A 14,980-nucleotide genomic window follows, 5' to 3' on the forward strand; every position below is an offset into this window, starting at 1 on the left:
CCAACGGAAATAAATTCTATCTAAAAATTTCCGTCTTTTAAAATTGTTCTGATCGTAGAGGACGTTAACGCGTCATACGCGGTCAGAACTGGTGGCAGCGAGACCTTTCTCATCGCAAAGATTAATTAAATCAAGAAAATTAACAATCGATTATTTCAATTTTCTTCCCTCCTTAATCAATTTTACGTTGCGCGCTCGCCTCGCGTCGCGCAACGTGACATTTCGTTTGTCATTGCAAAAAAATATTGTAATTAATTTATCAAAACCTGCTCAATCTGCAAATTGTTTGGACGATGAAAATGACAGTTTACTTGCGCATTCTGAACACGGTGTAGCATCTAATGTTCAATTAATGCCAACAAGTACGTCATGTGTTGCAAGAGAGAACGAGCAGGAAACATCTATTAACGTTCAACAAATTACTATTGACGCATCATATAGTAATGACGAAACATTAGAAGCCTTTGCCGTTGAATATTTTGGAGGATTTATAGCCATGAAATGCGTTACTAGATCTGGTTGTGAACAATGTGCGATCTCGTTAATTAGTGAACATCATGAAACTGTACATGATAGGCAAATATTAACATTTTTCCGAGCCTATGAAACAAGTGATGGCGAACTAATGGGGCATTTATGTACTCCATCTCCAGAATTTTCATTTGTATTTAAAATAATGAACGCAATATTTGATAATTGTTATCCTAACATTAGAGAAAAATATGGAATACAAGATACCTTGTTTCCATTAATGGTGGAAGCTGTGGATATGAAATATCCAGGTTGGTTTCAGCATGAAACTTGTAGTTCCCACCGGAAAGATCTTGCATATTATATGATGAAAGTTAAAATTCATAAAGATGTAATTAGGTTAGGAAATAAAGTCAGAAGAAATGATTATCACCATAAACCTGTACAAAAATTAATAAATGTACAAAGCATGTGAAACGATTAACAATTTTAAGCAATTAACAATTAACTAACAGTTAACTAACAAAGCATGTGAAACAATTAATAATTAACTAACAACAGCACTCCATTAATAACCACATGGATATCGCTCCCGAGTTTAATACAACAACCTTGGTATCCGCCAATATACCGACAAGTAACAGGTTTGACTTCTTAAACTCCGATTTCTTCCGTATAAGAGAAAATGCAGTGACGTCAGGAACGGCCAAAGCCGCAATTCCTCCCAAATCCACTCCCGTCTCCTCGAATAAACCTTCCACACAAGAGCGCCCTCCTCCCCTCTTCATTGACGCCGGTGCCCACAGCGTTATCGCCTTGGCCCGCCAACTTAAATCATCCGTTGGGGACAAATTTAACTTGAAATACCTTGGTAACCAAGTTCGTCTTAACTTTCATGTCATCGATGACTTCATTGACTTTAAAAAATCCCTCTTCGAGAAGGGATTACATTTCCACACTTACTCTCTGAAATCTGAAAAACCCCTCACCATGATATTAAAAGATTTACCCTCAATTTCTTGCCAAGACGTAGTCGAAGAGTTAAAATCATCTGGCCTTAACATCCTAAATTGCCAACAAATCTGTGGTAAACCCACCTCAAGTTTTGCCATATACAAATTAACCTTCCAACCCGGCACCACTTTCGGCGAAGTATCTAAAATCAATCATCTATTCCACCTGAGGATCTATTGGGAAAAATTCAACAACTCCAGAAAATATACTCAATGTTTCCGTTGCCAATCATTCGGGCACGCATCTCTCAACTGCAACCGCCCAGCAAAGTGCGTCAAATGCGGTGACTCGCACGCCACTAAAGAGTGTAAGAAAACTTTTAATACTCCTCCGAATTGCGCCAACTGCGGTGGCGAACACACCGCCAACTTTTCCGGTTGCCCCGCTCTCATTCAATTCCTAAGTAAAGTCAAACCCACGCTACCAAACGGATCGCTATTCAATACTCCTGCTCCATCTCGTCCTACCACCCCCTACGCACCCCCGCAACAAGTCACCATTGCACCATCGATTCTATACAGCGCACCCGCTAGCAAAATCACTTCGCTGATGCACTCAAGCAGCCTTTCACAAACCCAGTCAATGTCTCAACTTTCTCTCCTTCAAGCTCTACTCCAAATCTCATGAACGACCTAAAAAATCTAAATCGAGCGGTAATGCAACTTGATCAAGTCATCAACATTAAAAAGATGACTAGGCTGATCACTTCCCTCACTCACAAACTATCCACCTCCCAGTCAAACATGGAAAAGTTACTTGTCCTACAAGAATTTGCTCTTGCTTTAGATGGCTAATTTCCCCTCCCCATCGCTCAACATCATGTCATGGAATGCCTGCTCCATCTCTCCTAAAATCCCCGAACTTGAAACATTCCTTCTAGATAACCACATTGCCTTAGCTGCCATACAAGAAATCTGGCTCAAACCGATCGATACGATCTACATCAGAGATTATGTAGTAGTGCGCGCCGACAGACCCAACAACTCGGGTTTCGGTGGCGTTGCTATTCTTGTCCACAAAAACATATCCTTCAGCCCTTACACACTTCCTAACACTGGGGATGTGGAAGCGGTGGCCATCAAAATCAGAAACCCTAACCTCATTTTCATTTCCGCCTATTGTCCTCCCTCAGTCAAACTTACAGAAAATAGCCTAGATTCTCTCACTACATTCCGTATACCATTTGTAATTGGCTCTGATCTAAATGCTAAACACCCCTCCTGGAATAACGCCAACCAAAACCAGAACGGACGCACCCTGAAAAAGCACCTGGACAGCTCACCATACGTCATGCTGTATCCACCTTCTTACACACACTGCCTACCCCACTGTAATCCTTCCACAATAGACATCTTCCTAACCAACAGTCAGCGTCGTTTCCAATGCAGCTCTGTGGACGACCTCGGTTCGCATCACCAACCAGTCCTACTCACCCAACCAATTAACTCGGTCACCCCATCAATCACTCAGCATTTAATCACCGATTGGGAGGCCTATAAAAAACAAACCTGCACACTCACCATTATCGCTTCACACAATTCCGCTGATGAAATTGATGACTCCATACGTAAACTGGGTAGTTTTCTCAATAACTGTAAACGTATCACCTCCTCCCCGGTTCAAGTCACTGCACTAGACTTCACTCCAGACCGCGAATTCGGAAAATTGAAGGCTATGCGAAACTCGGCACGTCGCTCTTGGTATCGCACCGGGAACCACATATACCAACAGTTTTACAAATCACTCGCCAAACAGGTTAACAAGAAAATTCTCGCCCTCAAAGCAGCGGAAATAGATTCCAAAATAAAAAACGCCTCTGCCCATAATCACACCTTCTGGCCAATTTACAGGAAAATAACCAATTCCAAAACGCTGATACCCCCCCTAAAAGGCACCTCAGGCAACACCTTTATTACTGAAACTGAAAAATGTCACGCCCTAGCCTCCCAATTCCAGGCTGTTCATAACAAAGCAGCCACTGCTTACTCCAAACTACACAACACAGTTATTCATCAACTAACCTCATCTCTCACACCAAATGACATACAAGCTCAGCAAGTTCAACTTCCTCCTAATCTCAACGACTTTCTTTCACCGGCAAGTATCAGCCTCACAATCAAGGAATTGAATTCTAAAAAAGCCGTAGGAGCTGATGGTCTGTCCCCTGATCTTCTAAAGAGAGCCTCCACTAAAATCTCGACTCAAATTTATTATATATTCAGATCCTGCATCGCTTTTTGCTACTTCCCCACGGATTGGAAAACCGCGAAAGTAATCCCCATCCCTAAACCAGGCAAAGATAAAACACTCATCCAAAATTACCGACCAATCAGTCTATTGTCCGTCCTCTCGAAAGTATTCGAAAAAGTTCTAGCTAAAATTATCACACACCATGCCAATTCACTCAACCTCATACCAAATTTCCAATTTGGTTTCAGACCCTCCCATTCCACAATTCACCAGCTCGTCAGGGTATCTCAGTTCATCACACACTAACTCAATGTTAAGCGCTTCTCGGCCATAATCCTGCTTGATCTTGAAAAGGCTTTCGACTCTGTCTGGCACGAGGGCCTCTTCTTCAAACTCTTACAATTTCACTTTCCCTTATGGATAGTCAAAATACTCCAATGCTACCTCCAAGATAGGAAAATCTTTGTTAAAATTGGCTCCTCCAAATCTCAACTAACGCCCATAATAGCCGGGGTACCCCAAGGCTCCATCCTGGGACCCCTTCTCTTCATACTTTATATCTCAGACATCCCTCAACCTGATAACACTATCCTTTCCCTATACGCTGACGATACAGCAATACTCGCTGCCTCATGGAGCCTCCAACTCCCGTATATCAGGCTGCAGAAAGCTCTGATAGCCATAAATAACTTCTTCTCAGACTGGAAACTAACAGTCAATCCCGGAAAAACCCAAGCTATTTATTTCTCTCGAAGACTTATTTCTCACGTTCCCTTATCAAGCCTTCGGGTTGTAGGGGTCTCCTCATGTAAGGGGCGTGAGGAGGGCGAATTACTACTTCATCGTTTCAATTTTCTCCTCAACTCTGTGCTTTCTGTTAGAAATTTTTAAAATACAGCTGTTAGAGAGGACCGTGCGCACCTCGGCAACGGTATTTCACGGTTACTACGTCACGGGTTTTCCCCGTAAGGTCAAAGCGTCATAAACTCGGTAGGAAAAGGGCCATGGTGACGTAGGCGTCCTCACGGCTAACGTTTTGTCTGCAGGACACTCTTGTCTTGATGGTGGACGTGCCCACATCGCTGATTAATATTAAAGTACAAGTATTAGAACGAAATCCGAGTTCCAGTGTTGATTTAATACGCCCACATCTTGCAATACGATCCTATCCCTCGCATTCTCGTAATTTTCTTACATATCAGAAGTGGGATAACCGTACTGGAATTTCGTGTGTGATTGAGGTGTGTAAATCGAGTCCACGTCGGAACGATTATACTCGCGCATAACGTGCAAAGTGATAAGTGCCGTGTGCAGACATTCGAGTTGTTGGATTATAAACTGTGCCATAGTGTCACCATTACTGTAAATAAACTGTGTGAACAATTGTATTATTAAGTAGATTTTAAGAGACTATTAGACACGTACATTTTGTAAAAAAAAAGTGAAAAGAGTCATTTTCAACGGTCGTGAGTGAAGTGCAATATGGTTCGTAGATCAAATAGCCGCGAGGTTGAGGAAATTGCTGGTGATAACCAGAAGTCCACCGAATCTCGGCTCAACAAAGTGGAGGCTTTATTGGAGGAGCTTGTACGCCAATCGCGGTCCCGTGCGCGGTCTCATCGGCGGGCAAGCTCACGTTCACATTCGCGTTCGCGTTCACGCTCGCGTTCTCGTGTATCACGCGTACGATCGCGTAGTCCGCACAGACGCGATTCACAATCGTGATCGCACAAGGCGCGTGATAATGTAGGTAATAGTTCGGAACGGGATGCAGGGAGTATAAACACCCATGGCTCCGTGTCGCGAACGAAATCACCCGGCTACGCGCGTCCTGGTGATGAAAATTTAATACCGATATATGACCCCGCAAAGGAAGACATCTCGATCGAGAACTGGGTCCGCCTCGTGGATGAGCTAGCGGCCAGATTTTCATGGGACGACCTGAGCATCATGCGTCTCATCGCCACCAGGTTACGAGGGCACGCGCAATGTTGGTACGAGACCCGGATGCGCAGCGCAACAACATGGGCGGAATCAAAAGTATATATAGTTGCGCAATTTCGCCGTGTGATGTCATTTTCACGATTATTACGCGACGCAGATTTATATGAGGCGAAGCCGGGTCAATCTTTAGGCGACTATTGTTTTAAAAAACTGGACCTCATCAGACGACTGGACATTAGTTTGTCTGATGAGCAAATCGTAGATATGATCATTTGTGGAATTCCTGACGAGGCCATCGCCAGGACTATCAGGTCGGCTAAACACAGCAATCCCAACGACTTGTACGCATTCATGTCGACGATGGGGAAAATGCCGGGCAAGGAGGAAAAACGGCAGAAAACGGAGCGACCATCTGGGTCGAAGACAGCGGTACAAGCAAAGGCACCGATCGCGTGCTTCAACTGCAGAGGAGCGGGCCACATGGCGAAAGAGTGCAGGAAGCCAAAAATAGAATGCAGACTGTGCAAGCGGCTTGGACATAAACGGGAGCACTGCCCACAGAAAGAGGTGTGTATAGTAAAAAGTATGCGAAATATCGTTAACATGTTTCAGATCAATGTTCGCGTCAATGGTCATAAAATAGAGACTTTGGTGGACACTGGAAGTACCTGTACAGTGATCCATTCCTCTATTATTAACACTATTCCTACCGACACTTCACGTAAACCTATTCCTACCGCGGCCGGTCATATGACCGGTCTTTCACAACTTATATTTTTCAATATTGAATGCAGACCAATAGACAGCTTACCAGTATAAAAATATATTTTCTTTTATTCAAGAATATGTTACGTATCCGTCTTGGAAATTTCCTTATATGGTGTTACAAACCCTTCTCAAGAAATTTCCTTATATGGAATCGGATGTGTGCACCCGACACCAACCGTCTTCTAGAAAATTCGAGACCAACGCAAAGCAAGGGCGCGGTCCTACGGGTCACGTAGAGTCAGTCCCCACCACCCTTTTTACTCTAGTTTTTGAGTATAAAAAGGGTGGCGACAAGGGCACCTCTGGTCTAGTTGAAGTCTAGAATCAGTTCGATACACGTCAGTACGTTCTTTTTCGGATAATCTCTGCAACGAGAAAACTCTGCGAGATCGGGTATTCAAGTCCCTTTCAAGCACTCACAGTAACTATACAGTACGTTGTCGGCTGTTAAGCATTATTATAATCGTTGTAATCCGCCCCCGTTTGCTCGTGTTCGTGAAAACCGAGAAGGATTAGATTCTTGCTTCGCGGAATCGAAACTAAACTTTATTTATTCAACTCATTTCAAACGTGCAACCTAGAGTTCAATTCATTGAATACCGCGACAATTACACACAACAATTGTAAGGTCCGGAATAGAGAATAAACTCATACTAGTTTAATTTACATACTATTGTACAATTATATTTACTGTCCAGAAACCCACTAAGGTGTACCTTTACCGCTCGAGGTACATCAATCAAGTTACGAGACCTAATACTAACGCTTCCTGCGGCTCCCTACGTTAGCCATACGTAGGTTCGTCCGCATATCACTCTCCTGAGGCTCCCTACGTTAGCCATACGTAGGTTCGTCCTCCACTCTACACCTTTCCTGTGGCTCCCTACGTTAGCCATACGTAGGTTCGTCCACCATAGCCAACCTCCTGGAGCTCCCTACGTTAGCCATACGTAGGTTCGTCTCCACGTCTACTTCCTTAGGCTCCCAGTGTTAATAACAACACTGGTCAAGCCATTAACAATTACCATTTACCTAAATTAAGCCCCGGCTACGCAGCCGCCCCCTCCGGCTCGTAACAAATACATAATCTACATTTTATTCTTTTTCGTCGCATTTTTTACAAATGGGCTTCTCAACTGTACATTTTCCGCATACGTACTTTTTACATTTTAGACATATTTTGTTCGTCTTATTATCTTTACAATACCTTATCTGACATGTTTTCCGTGCACGGGAACCTGTACTTGTATTTGCGATGGGTATTGGTTGATTTTCTTTGCCGAGCTCTTGTTGGTATTCGATGATAAGTTCTTCTGCCAATTGGAATAGAAATTCCTGTCTTGTAATTTCTCCTCCCGTAGTTTCTTTATATAACACCCATGCATTTATCCCGGCTAAATCCAAGATATTAAAAAATACTTGCAAAGGCCATCTTCGAGATTTAGATTTTACCGAATAATTTCTGGCCATTTGGTCGGTTACATCTACGCCAAATTTGGTGCTATTATACAATTGAATTGTCTCCGGTGTTCGGGTGTCATTTTCTTCAACTTGTACGGAGTTGTGCATTGAACTGAGAATTAGAACTTTCTTTCTTGGTTTGGCTTTGTAAGTTGTCAACATACAATTATTTGAGCGATAAAGTTTGGTTGAGAAACGTGCCATGTCGTCGTTTTTCAGTTTTGCCAGTCTTGGTAGCTCTTTTCTATTTGCTCTAATTGTCCCAACAATCGTAGTTTTTTTTGCTAAAAGTTTTGTTGCTAAAGGTAGGCTTGTAAAAAAGTTGTCCGTGGTTATATTTCTTCCACATCCTACATACGGTTCTGCTAATTTCATAGTGACAAACTCTCCAAGAGGAACTGAGGGTTCTCTACTTTCATCTTTTCCCAAATATGGAAAGCCGTTTATGATATATTTGCTACGTCCATCGGATGCTAACCAAAATTTTATACCAAATTTGTCCGGTTTATTGGGCATGTATTGAGTGAATCTACACCTTGCTTTCGTTGGAAACAATTGTTCGTCAATAGTAATATATGGTCCTGGTTTATAACAATTTTGACTGTTGTCAATAAACTTGTACCAAACTTCGGAAATCATAGCGAATTTATCGGTTTGTAACCGTTGGCTTCGTTGATTTCTGTCGTCAAATCGAATAAATCTCATAATCTGCGTAAAGTCATGTCTACTCATAGTATTTGAGAAAAAAGGCGGGCCCCACTTTTTATTCCATAGAAGTGCTATATCTATATTCTTAGCCTCATATGCGCCGCGTGCATACAGAATTGCAAAAAATGCATATAACTTTGCAGTAGACAGTTCCCATTTATATCCCAACACTCTAAATGCCTCTGCCTCTGTGCACTTTCTTATAAGTTCGATTATATTCTGATCAATTATCACAGAAAATGCCGTCCTAACTTCGCCTTTCATAATATTACGTTTACTGTATCCAGTCGGGCCTGATGTTTCCCTAAAAATATTATGACCAGGTGCTCTTCCAGGATTAGACCCTATTTTTACTTCCTGCCAAACAGTTCCGTCCATCGCAATTTCGCTTGCCTCTTCCTCATTCTCACTATCGGAACTAACTAAAAATCTCCTTCTCTTTCGTCGTCTACGTACGTTCGAAATATTCTCTTCGTTCTCATCGGTGTTCGAGTCGGTTTCAAATGGATCATAATTTTCCGTATTGTCATTTTCCATATCCAGAATTTCCTGATCATCTTCAGAACATTCTGCATCGATATCATTTATTCTCTCTAATAATACATTCGCACTCCTAAAACGTCTTGACATTTTGGGGTAAATATTCAACGGAGAAAATAAAAACTAAAATATGAAAATGTAAATCAAAATAGATAAAAAAAATGAAAAAAAGATAAAATGTGAAACTTACTGCGACGTATTGTTAGTCTTGTTCACTATTTTGAAAATTGCACTTATAACACGTAATACGATATAAAATATTACAAAGTAATAATAAAAGACTGCCAAGTATGCTCTTTGTGACTTTCACGTTTCGATGCACTCTGTTCGTGTCGCAAGACTATACTGATTTGAATTCGTGAGAAGACGTCTATACATAGTAGATAAGACGGCGTAAAATCATTCGAGGATCTAGACCGTATCGGATATCAATCAAGCAAATAAACACCGCTAACCCGATAGTCGAGCGAGAACTGTAAACACTTGGAAGTGCCGTAAACCATTTTCTGGAAGGCACTTCTCGGATAAAATCGTGCCACAACTACATTACCTTTCGTTCGTAACGACTTTATAGTTTTGGCATTGAGTCTTAGAGAGAAACTATTACAAAAATGTATAAATCGTACTACCGGTCAAATGACCGGTCGTGGTAGGTAAGACAGACTACAAATTTTTCTCAGAAAATAAACAATAAAAAAATAAGTGAATAATGAAAAATGTATCATACATATATATGAGGAAAAGTCGTAAAGTTTAAAAGCGATTCACTTACGTTGAATGTAGGAAATTCCAATTGAAAATTTAAAAACGGTCATTTGACCGGTCCTGGTAGAAATAGTGTTAAACGATTAGCAATCGAAACCGAGACGGTAGAAAGCACTGTATTTCGGGGATACGCCGGACGACCGGTACTAATAAATTAGATCGCGCCGGTCACAATTAAAGTCCAACAGGTAGGAGCGGATGTAAACTCCCTCGTGATCCCAGACGAATATTCAGCATACGACGCGATCTTAGGTAGAGATTTCCTTCAGCAGGAGCACGTTGTTATGCTGAAGCGACGGAACCAGCTCATATTTAATAACGCGTGCGATTACAAAAGGCCGAAGATTACCGCTGCAATGGACGTATGCGTTATCGACACGGGCGTTGACATGAATTTGGGCAACATCGGGAAGAGAAACCGAAAACTGTGCAGGGCATTGCTCGAAGAATTTCAAGATTGCGTATCATCGTCAACGCGAGACCTCGGTAAAACAAACACCCAACGAAAAAACTACAGTAAAACTTGGATATATGCAACAAACATTGGGACCCAGGCGTTGCATATATCCAGTCGAGGTGTCGAATCTCGGGTTACACGCGACGAGCAGCCAAGCGTGAACGTAGAAAAGGACAGACAGTGGTGGAAAGAGAGAGGTCCGATGATCAAAGGAAAGAGCCGAAACGTATCGGTGTGACTAATACTAATTCAACTATAAAACTTTTTTATTTTTGACTTTTTTTTACTGAAACTATTACTAACGCATTGGTGAAATTTTTCTGATTAAAATGATACCAAACACGATATAGTTTGAATTATAATTACTTGCTAAAATTGATGTTAAAAGTTGGCGAAAAGCAAAGGAGGATTGGAAATGAAAACCGGTTGCGGCGTCGACTCGGATTTCAAACGTTGCATATATCCAAGCGAGGTGTCGATTCTGGGCATTTAAACGTTGCATATATCCAAGCGAGGTGTCGATTCTGGGCATTTAAACGTTGCAAATATCCAAGCGAGGTGTCGATTCTGGGCATTTAATGTTGCATATATCCAAGCGTGGTGTCGATTCTGCGTCCGTACAAATCGTTTGTACCGTGCCGCGTTACCTATTCTACGTTCGTACACAACATGCGACGTGTTGCATGTTGCATGTTGCGTGTTTCATGTATCTTTGGTGTACGGCCTGCCTTATACATATGTAGCCAAATCATATCGTGTTTGGTACCATTTTAATCAGAAAAATCTCACAAATGCATTAGTAAAAGTTTCATTAAGAAAAAGTTAAAAATAAAAAAGTTTTATCATTCAATTAGTATTAGTCACACCGATATTACGGTCGGATCCTATTACAGTATTGCCTCGTAATAAGCAAGTGGTCTCGACTTCGAAATAAGCAAGTCGCTATCCCCTCTTCTTTGTTTGAAGTCACCCGCAAAGTGAGAGGTACGAGAAATGAGTGAGAGGTCCATGAAAGCGCGAAGCCGATGTTTAGGGTAATAAATTTCACGCTTGACTGAGCAGTGACATCGGTTAGTAGAAGAAGGATGGAATATATGTATATAATGCTTTCTATCCTTGTTCAAAAAATAACATCGCTGCTCGGCCGATCACTTTATGATTTGCCGCTACCTCGCGTTCTCTATCGTCCCGTTTCGAGAACAAAGTCAAGCCGAATACAGTATTGCCTCGTAATAAGCAAGTGGTCTCGACTTCGAAATAAGCAAGTCGCTATCCCCTCTTCTTTGTTTGAAGTCGCCCGCAAAGTGAGAGGTACGAGAAATGAGTGAGAGGTCCATGAAAGCGCGAAGCCGATGTTTAGGGTAATAAATTTCACGCTTGACTGAGCAGTGACATCGGTTAGTAGAAGAAGGATGGAATATATGTATATAATGCTTTCTATCCTTGTTCAAAAAATAACATCGCTGTTCGGCCGATCACTTTATGATTTGCCGCTACCTCGCGTTCTCTATCTTCCCGTTTCGAGAACAAAGTCAAGCCGAATAGCTACCTCCCTCGAAATAAGCAACGGTTCGGTCCCGAGCCACTTGCTTATTTCGAGGCAATACTGTAGCTACCTCCCTCGAAATAAGCAACGGTTCGGTCCCGAGCCACTTGCTTATTTCGAGGCAATACTGTACCTACTTTTCTGAAATACTAGAGATTGATCACCAAAAAATAATACAACAATTATTACTTCAAATTCTCGAATTTTCTATGTAGGAGAGCGGGCGAAGCCGCAACGGGGGTGCTAGTAAGTAATAATTTAAGTTTATAATTAAGTTTATTTTCTATTTATGTAACACAATATTTTATTATTTGCTTTATTTTAGATTACATTTCCTATATTTTATATTATATTATATTTTATACTGGTTAGATGCTCCTAATGTTCCTACGTTCTTATGTCCTTTAGTATGCTAACGGGGTGCCGAGCCGTTCGTTCGCGACCTACGTTAAGCCCCGCTTCGTAGCCAACGCTGCCGTCCCTGAGCCCGCGCGTTATACGCGCTTGGATTGGTCAGAGTTTTTGCTTAATAATTCAAAAAGGAAGCTTCGGACCACTTTTTCGCAAAGGAAAAAGTTGTTCAGAATTACCCCCCCTACCACCATCTAGGAGCGTGAAAATGCGTTACATGACACCCTGTATATACAAAAATTTCATTCTTTATCAAATAAGTGTTTTATGCAATCTTTAATATTTGTAAATGCAACAAACGAGCATAGAAATTAAGGAAATTAAAGTAAGTACATATTTTCGATAGTGTTAGTAGTCCTGAGGCAATGTATCAGAGTGCTAAGGCAGTTTAACGGTTTTGTACCAGGTTCAAACCCCTCTGTAGACATTCATTTTTTTACATTGATAATATTTTTATTCAATTTCTAGAACTGTCCGTAAATTATGTATAAGGAAAAAGTGATTCAGAACATATTAAAAAATTGTTGAAACCATTTGATGATAGTATATCAGATGATCACATTATAACATTTTTTTATATGACATGTACGGTGTTTCACTTTAATTCATTACTATGCCGTAATATTTCAGTATTGGCAAGTGAACACACTATAGCATATGCTCAATCGTAATACTTTATTAGGAGCCAGCAATTGAATTCTCGTTTGCAGGATAACGTTTTTTTTCTAGGAATTAACTCGAGCATAGCTCGACAAAGTAAGATATCTTGCGGCATACCTTTCACATGTATCTATCTTATTTTATCTCGTTGCGTGTATTCTCTTTCTTTGTCTACTGAGATATGGCAACGCTGAGCTGAAGGCTGTAAGCAAAGGAGTACAATCCTGGGTACCGAAGCAATCTTCTGTTACCGTCAACGCGTATTAGATGGTTGCAGTGCGAAGTGTTTCACATTTTTATATTAGGATAGAGCAGATGGCGCTCGTTCTCGAGGCACAATTTCACGAGCCTTTGAGAACAAAGGCATGTCCAGTCTTCTACTATCTATAGTCACTGCGATTGTATCAGAAGTTGCTACCACTTCTGATGTACATGTCTACTGCAATTCACGACAGACCACACTTAACTCGCTCACTGGGTCTAGGGAGATTTTTAATAACGTGTGTGATTACCCTCTACAGCTTGCTTCTTACTTTGCGATCATATAAATGCCGGACAGAAATATATGACGTACGATAGGTGATAACCGATGATGAGATGGTACAGATACACGATACAATGAAATTACTATTATTTTTTTTCAAAGAAACAATTATATGATCGTAAAGTAAGAAGCAAGGTGTACGATGAGTTGCATTGAACTTGTCGCAGTGAAGTTGGCTACAAATTCACTAACGCATTCACGCAGCGTTGGTGAGCCGATTTGTAGCCAACTTCACTGCGACAAGTTCAATGCAACTCAGTGTACATACAGGAGAAACACACAAGTTATTACAAATGTCCCTACACCTAGTAACCTGCGCGAGTTCAGTATGGTCTACACTCAAATGCAGTATAGTTAATCTGCAATGGGTATGTTGATTCCCCTTCAATATTGTTTACTTTCAATTATCAAACGGGTCATTTGTCACCGGTTGCCGATGCATGAAGAATGATCTTCCTAATAGAAGAAAAGTTTTTAATTTTGCGCCGCCTCCGAAAAGGTTGAAATGTATTTAGTATCCTATTTAATGATTAAGTAGATTTTATTAATAGCTGTGGAATACTGGTATAAATGATATAGAAATTATTTTACAGTTTTTAGTGCATTTCGAAGTCGGTTTTTTTTTTTGTTGAAAAATATTTTATTTCACAGTTTTTAGTGGTACGTTTAGTATTTGTAGGATGTCGTAAGGAAAAAATAAAGGAAAACAATCGGAATAATATTGGTTGTATTTTTGTATATTTACAATATGTTAAAATAAAAAGAAATAGAAATAAAAAAAATTAAAATTAAAAATACTAATAGAAATTAAATGAAAATAAACAAAAATACAAATGTAAATAAAAAATGAAAATTAAAAAGAATAGTATAAATAAATAAAAAATGAAAATTAAAAATAATAGTATAAATTAAAGTTGACTATAAAACAATTAAAATAAGCTAAAATAGTATTTATTGGGGGCGCCCATACCGCCACCCATACCGCCACCCGCGGCCATCTGCCGCGGTAGGCACGGCGTTTCTTGCCAACAGCCGTTCCTCTTTCTGTAACGTAAAATGTTCAATGTTAATATCGTTCACCCATTGTACAATTAATTTGGTTTATTACTTGAGACGGAAATGTGTAAATTATTTTTTCGATGATATCTGTGAAACTCACTTCGCTGCGGCTTCACATCGGCCTCAGTTTGATGAGGTTGTTGTTCGCTGCGGTGGTGTGGCGTTTCTTGCTGCGGCGGTTGTTGCTGCTGCATTTGCTGTTGCTGCAGCAACGCAACCTCGCGGTCCCTCTCCTGTTGCTACGTCTGCATGTGCTGCAGCTGTTGCTGCAGCTGCAGCAACGTGTTCATAATTTCGGTTTTTGAAAGAAAAAGGAGGTATGTAACATGCATGTTTTTGAATCATGCAGTATATTACTTTTTCACTGAAGTTGGAATTATACTTACGTTCATTTGTTTGAACCGTTATATCTTTCATATTTCTGTGAGAAAAAAAGAAGTTT

General features: G+C 40.7%; 1 protein-coding gene across 1 annotated transcript; it reads right to left on the reverse strand.

The window, feature by feature from the left end:
• Nucleotides 1-7,482: 7,482 nt before the first annotated feature.
• LOC123987755 (piggyBac transposable element-derived protein 4-like) lies at nucleotides 7,483-9,186 on the reverse strand. The gene has a single exon (XM_046285619.1). It carries the CDS (start codon nucleotides 9,184-9,186, stop codon nucleotides 7,483-7,485), a length of 1,704 nt encoding a protein of 567 aa, XP_046141575.1.
• Between the last annotated feature and the right edge of the window lie 5,794 nt (nucleotides 9,187-14,980).

This window comes from Osmia bicornis, chromosome 5, assembly GCF_907164935.1.
Source record: "Osmia bicornis bicornis chromosome 5, iOsmBic2.1, whole genome shotgun sequence".
NCBI lineage: Eukaryota > Metazoa > Arthropoda > Insecta > Hymenoptera > Megachilidae > Osmia > Osmia bicornis.

What these genes read in the sequence shown, in the direction of transcription:
- LOC123987755 (XM_046285619.1), bottom strand. Translation starts at nt 9,186, where the DNA reads ATGTCAAGACGTTTTAGGAGTGCGAATGTATTATTAGAGAGAATAAAT.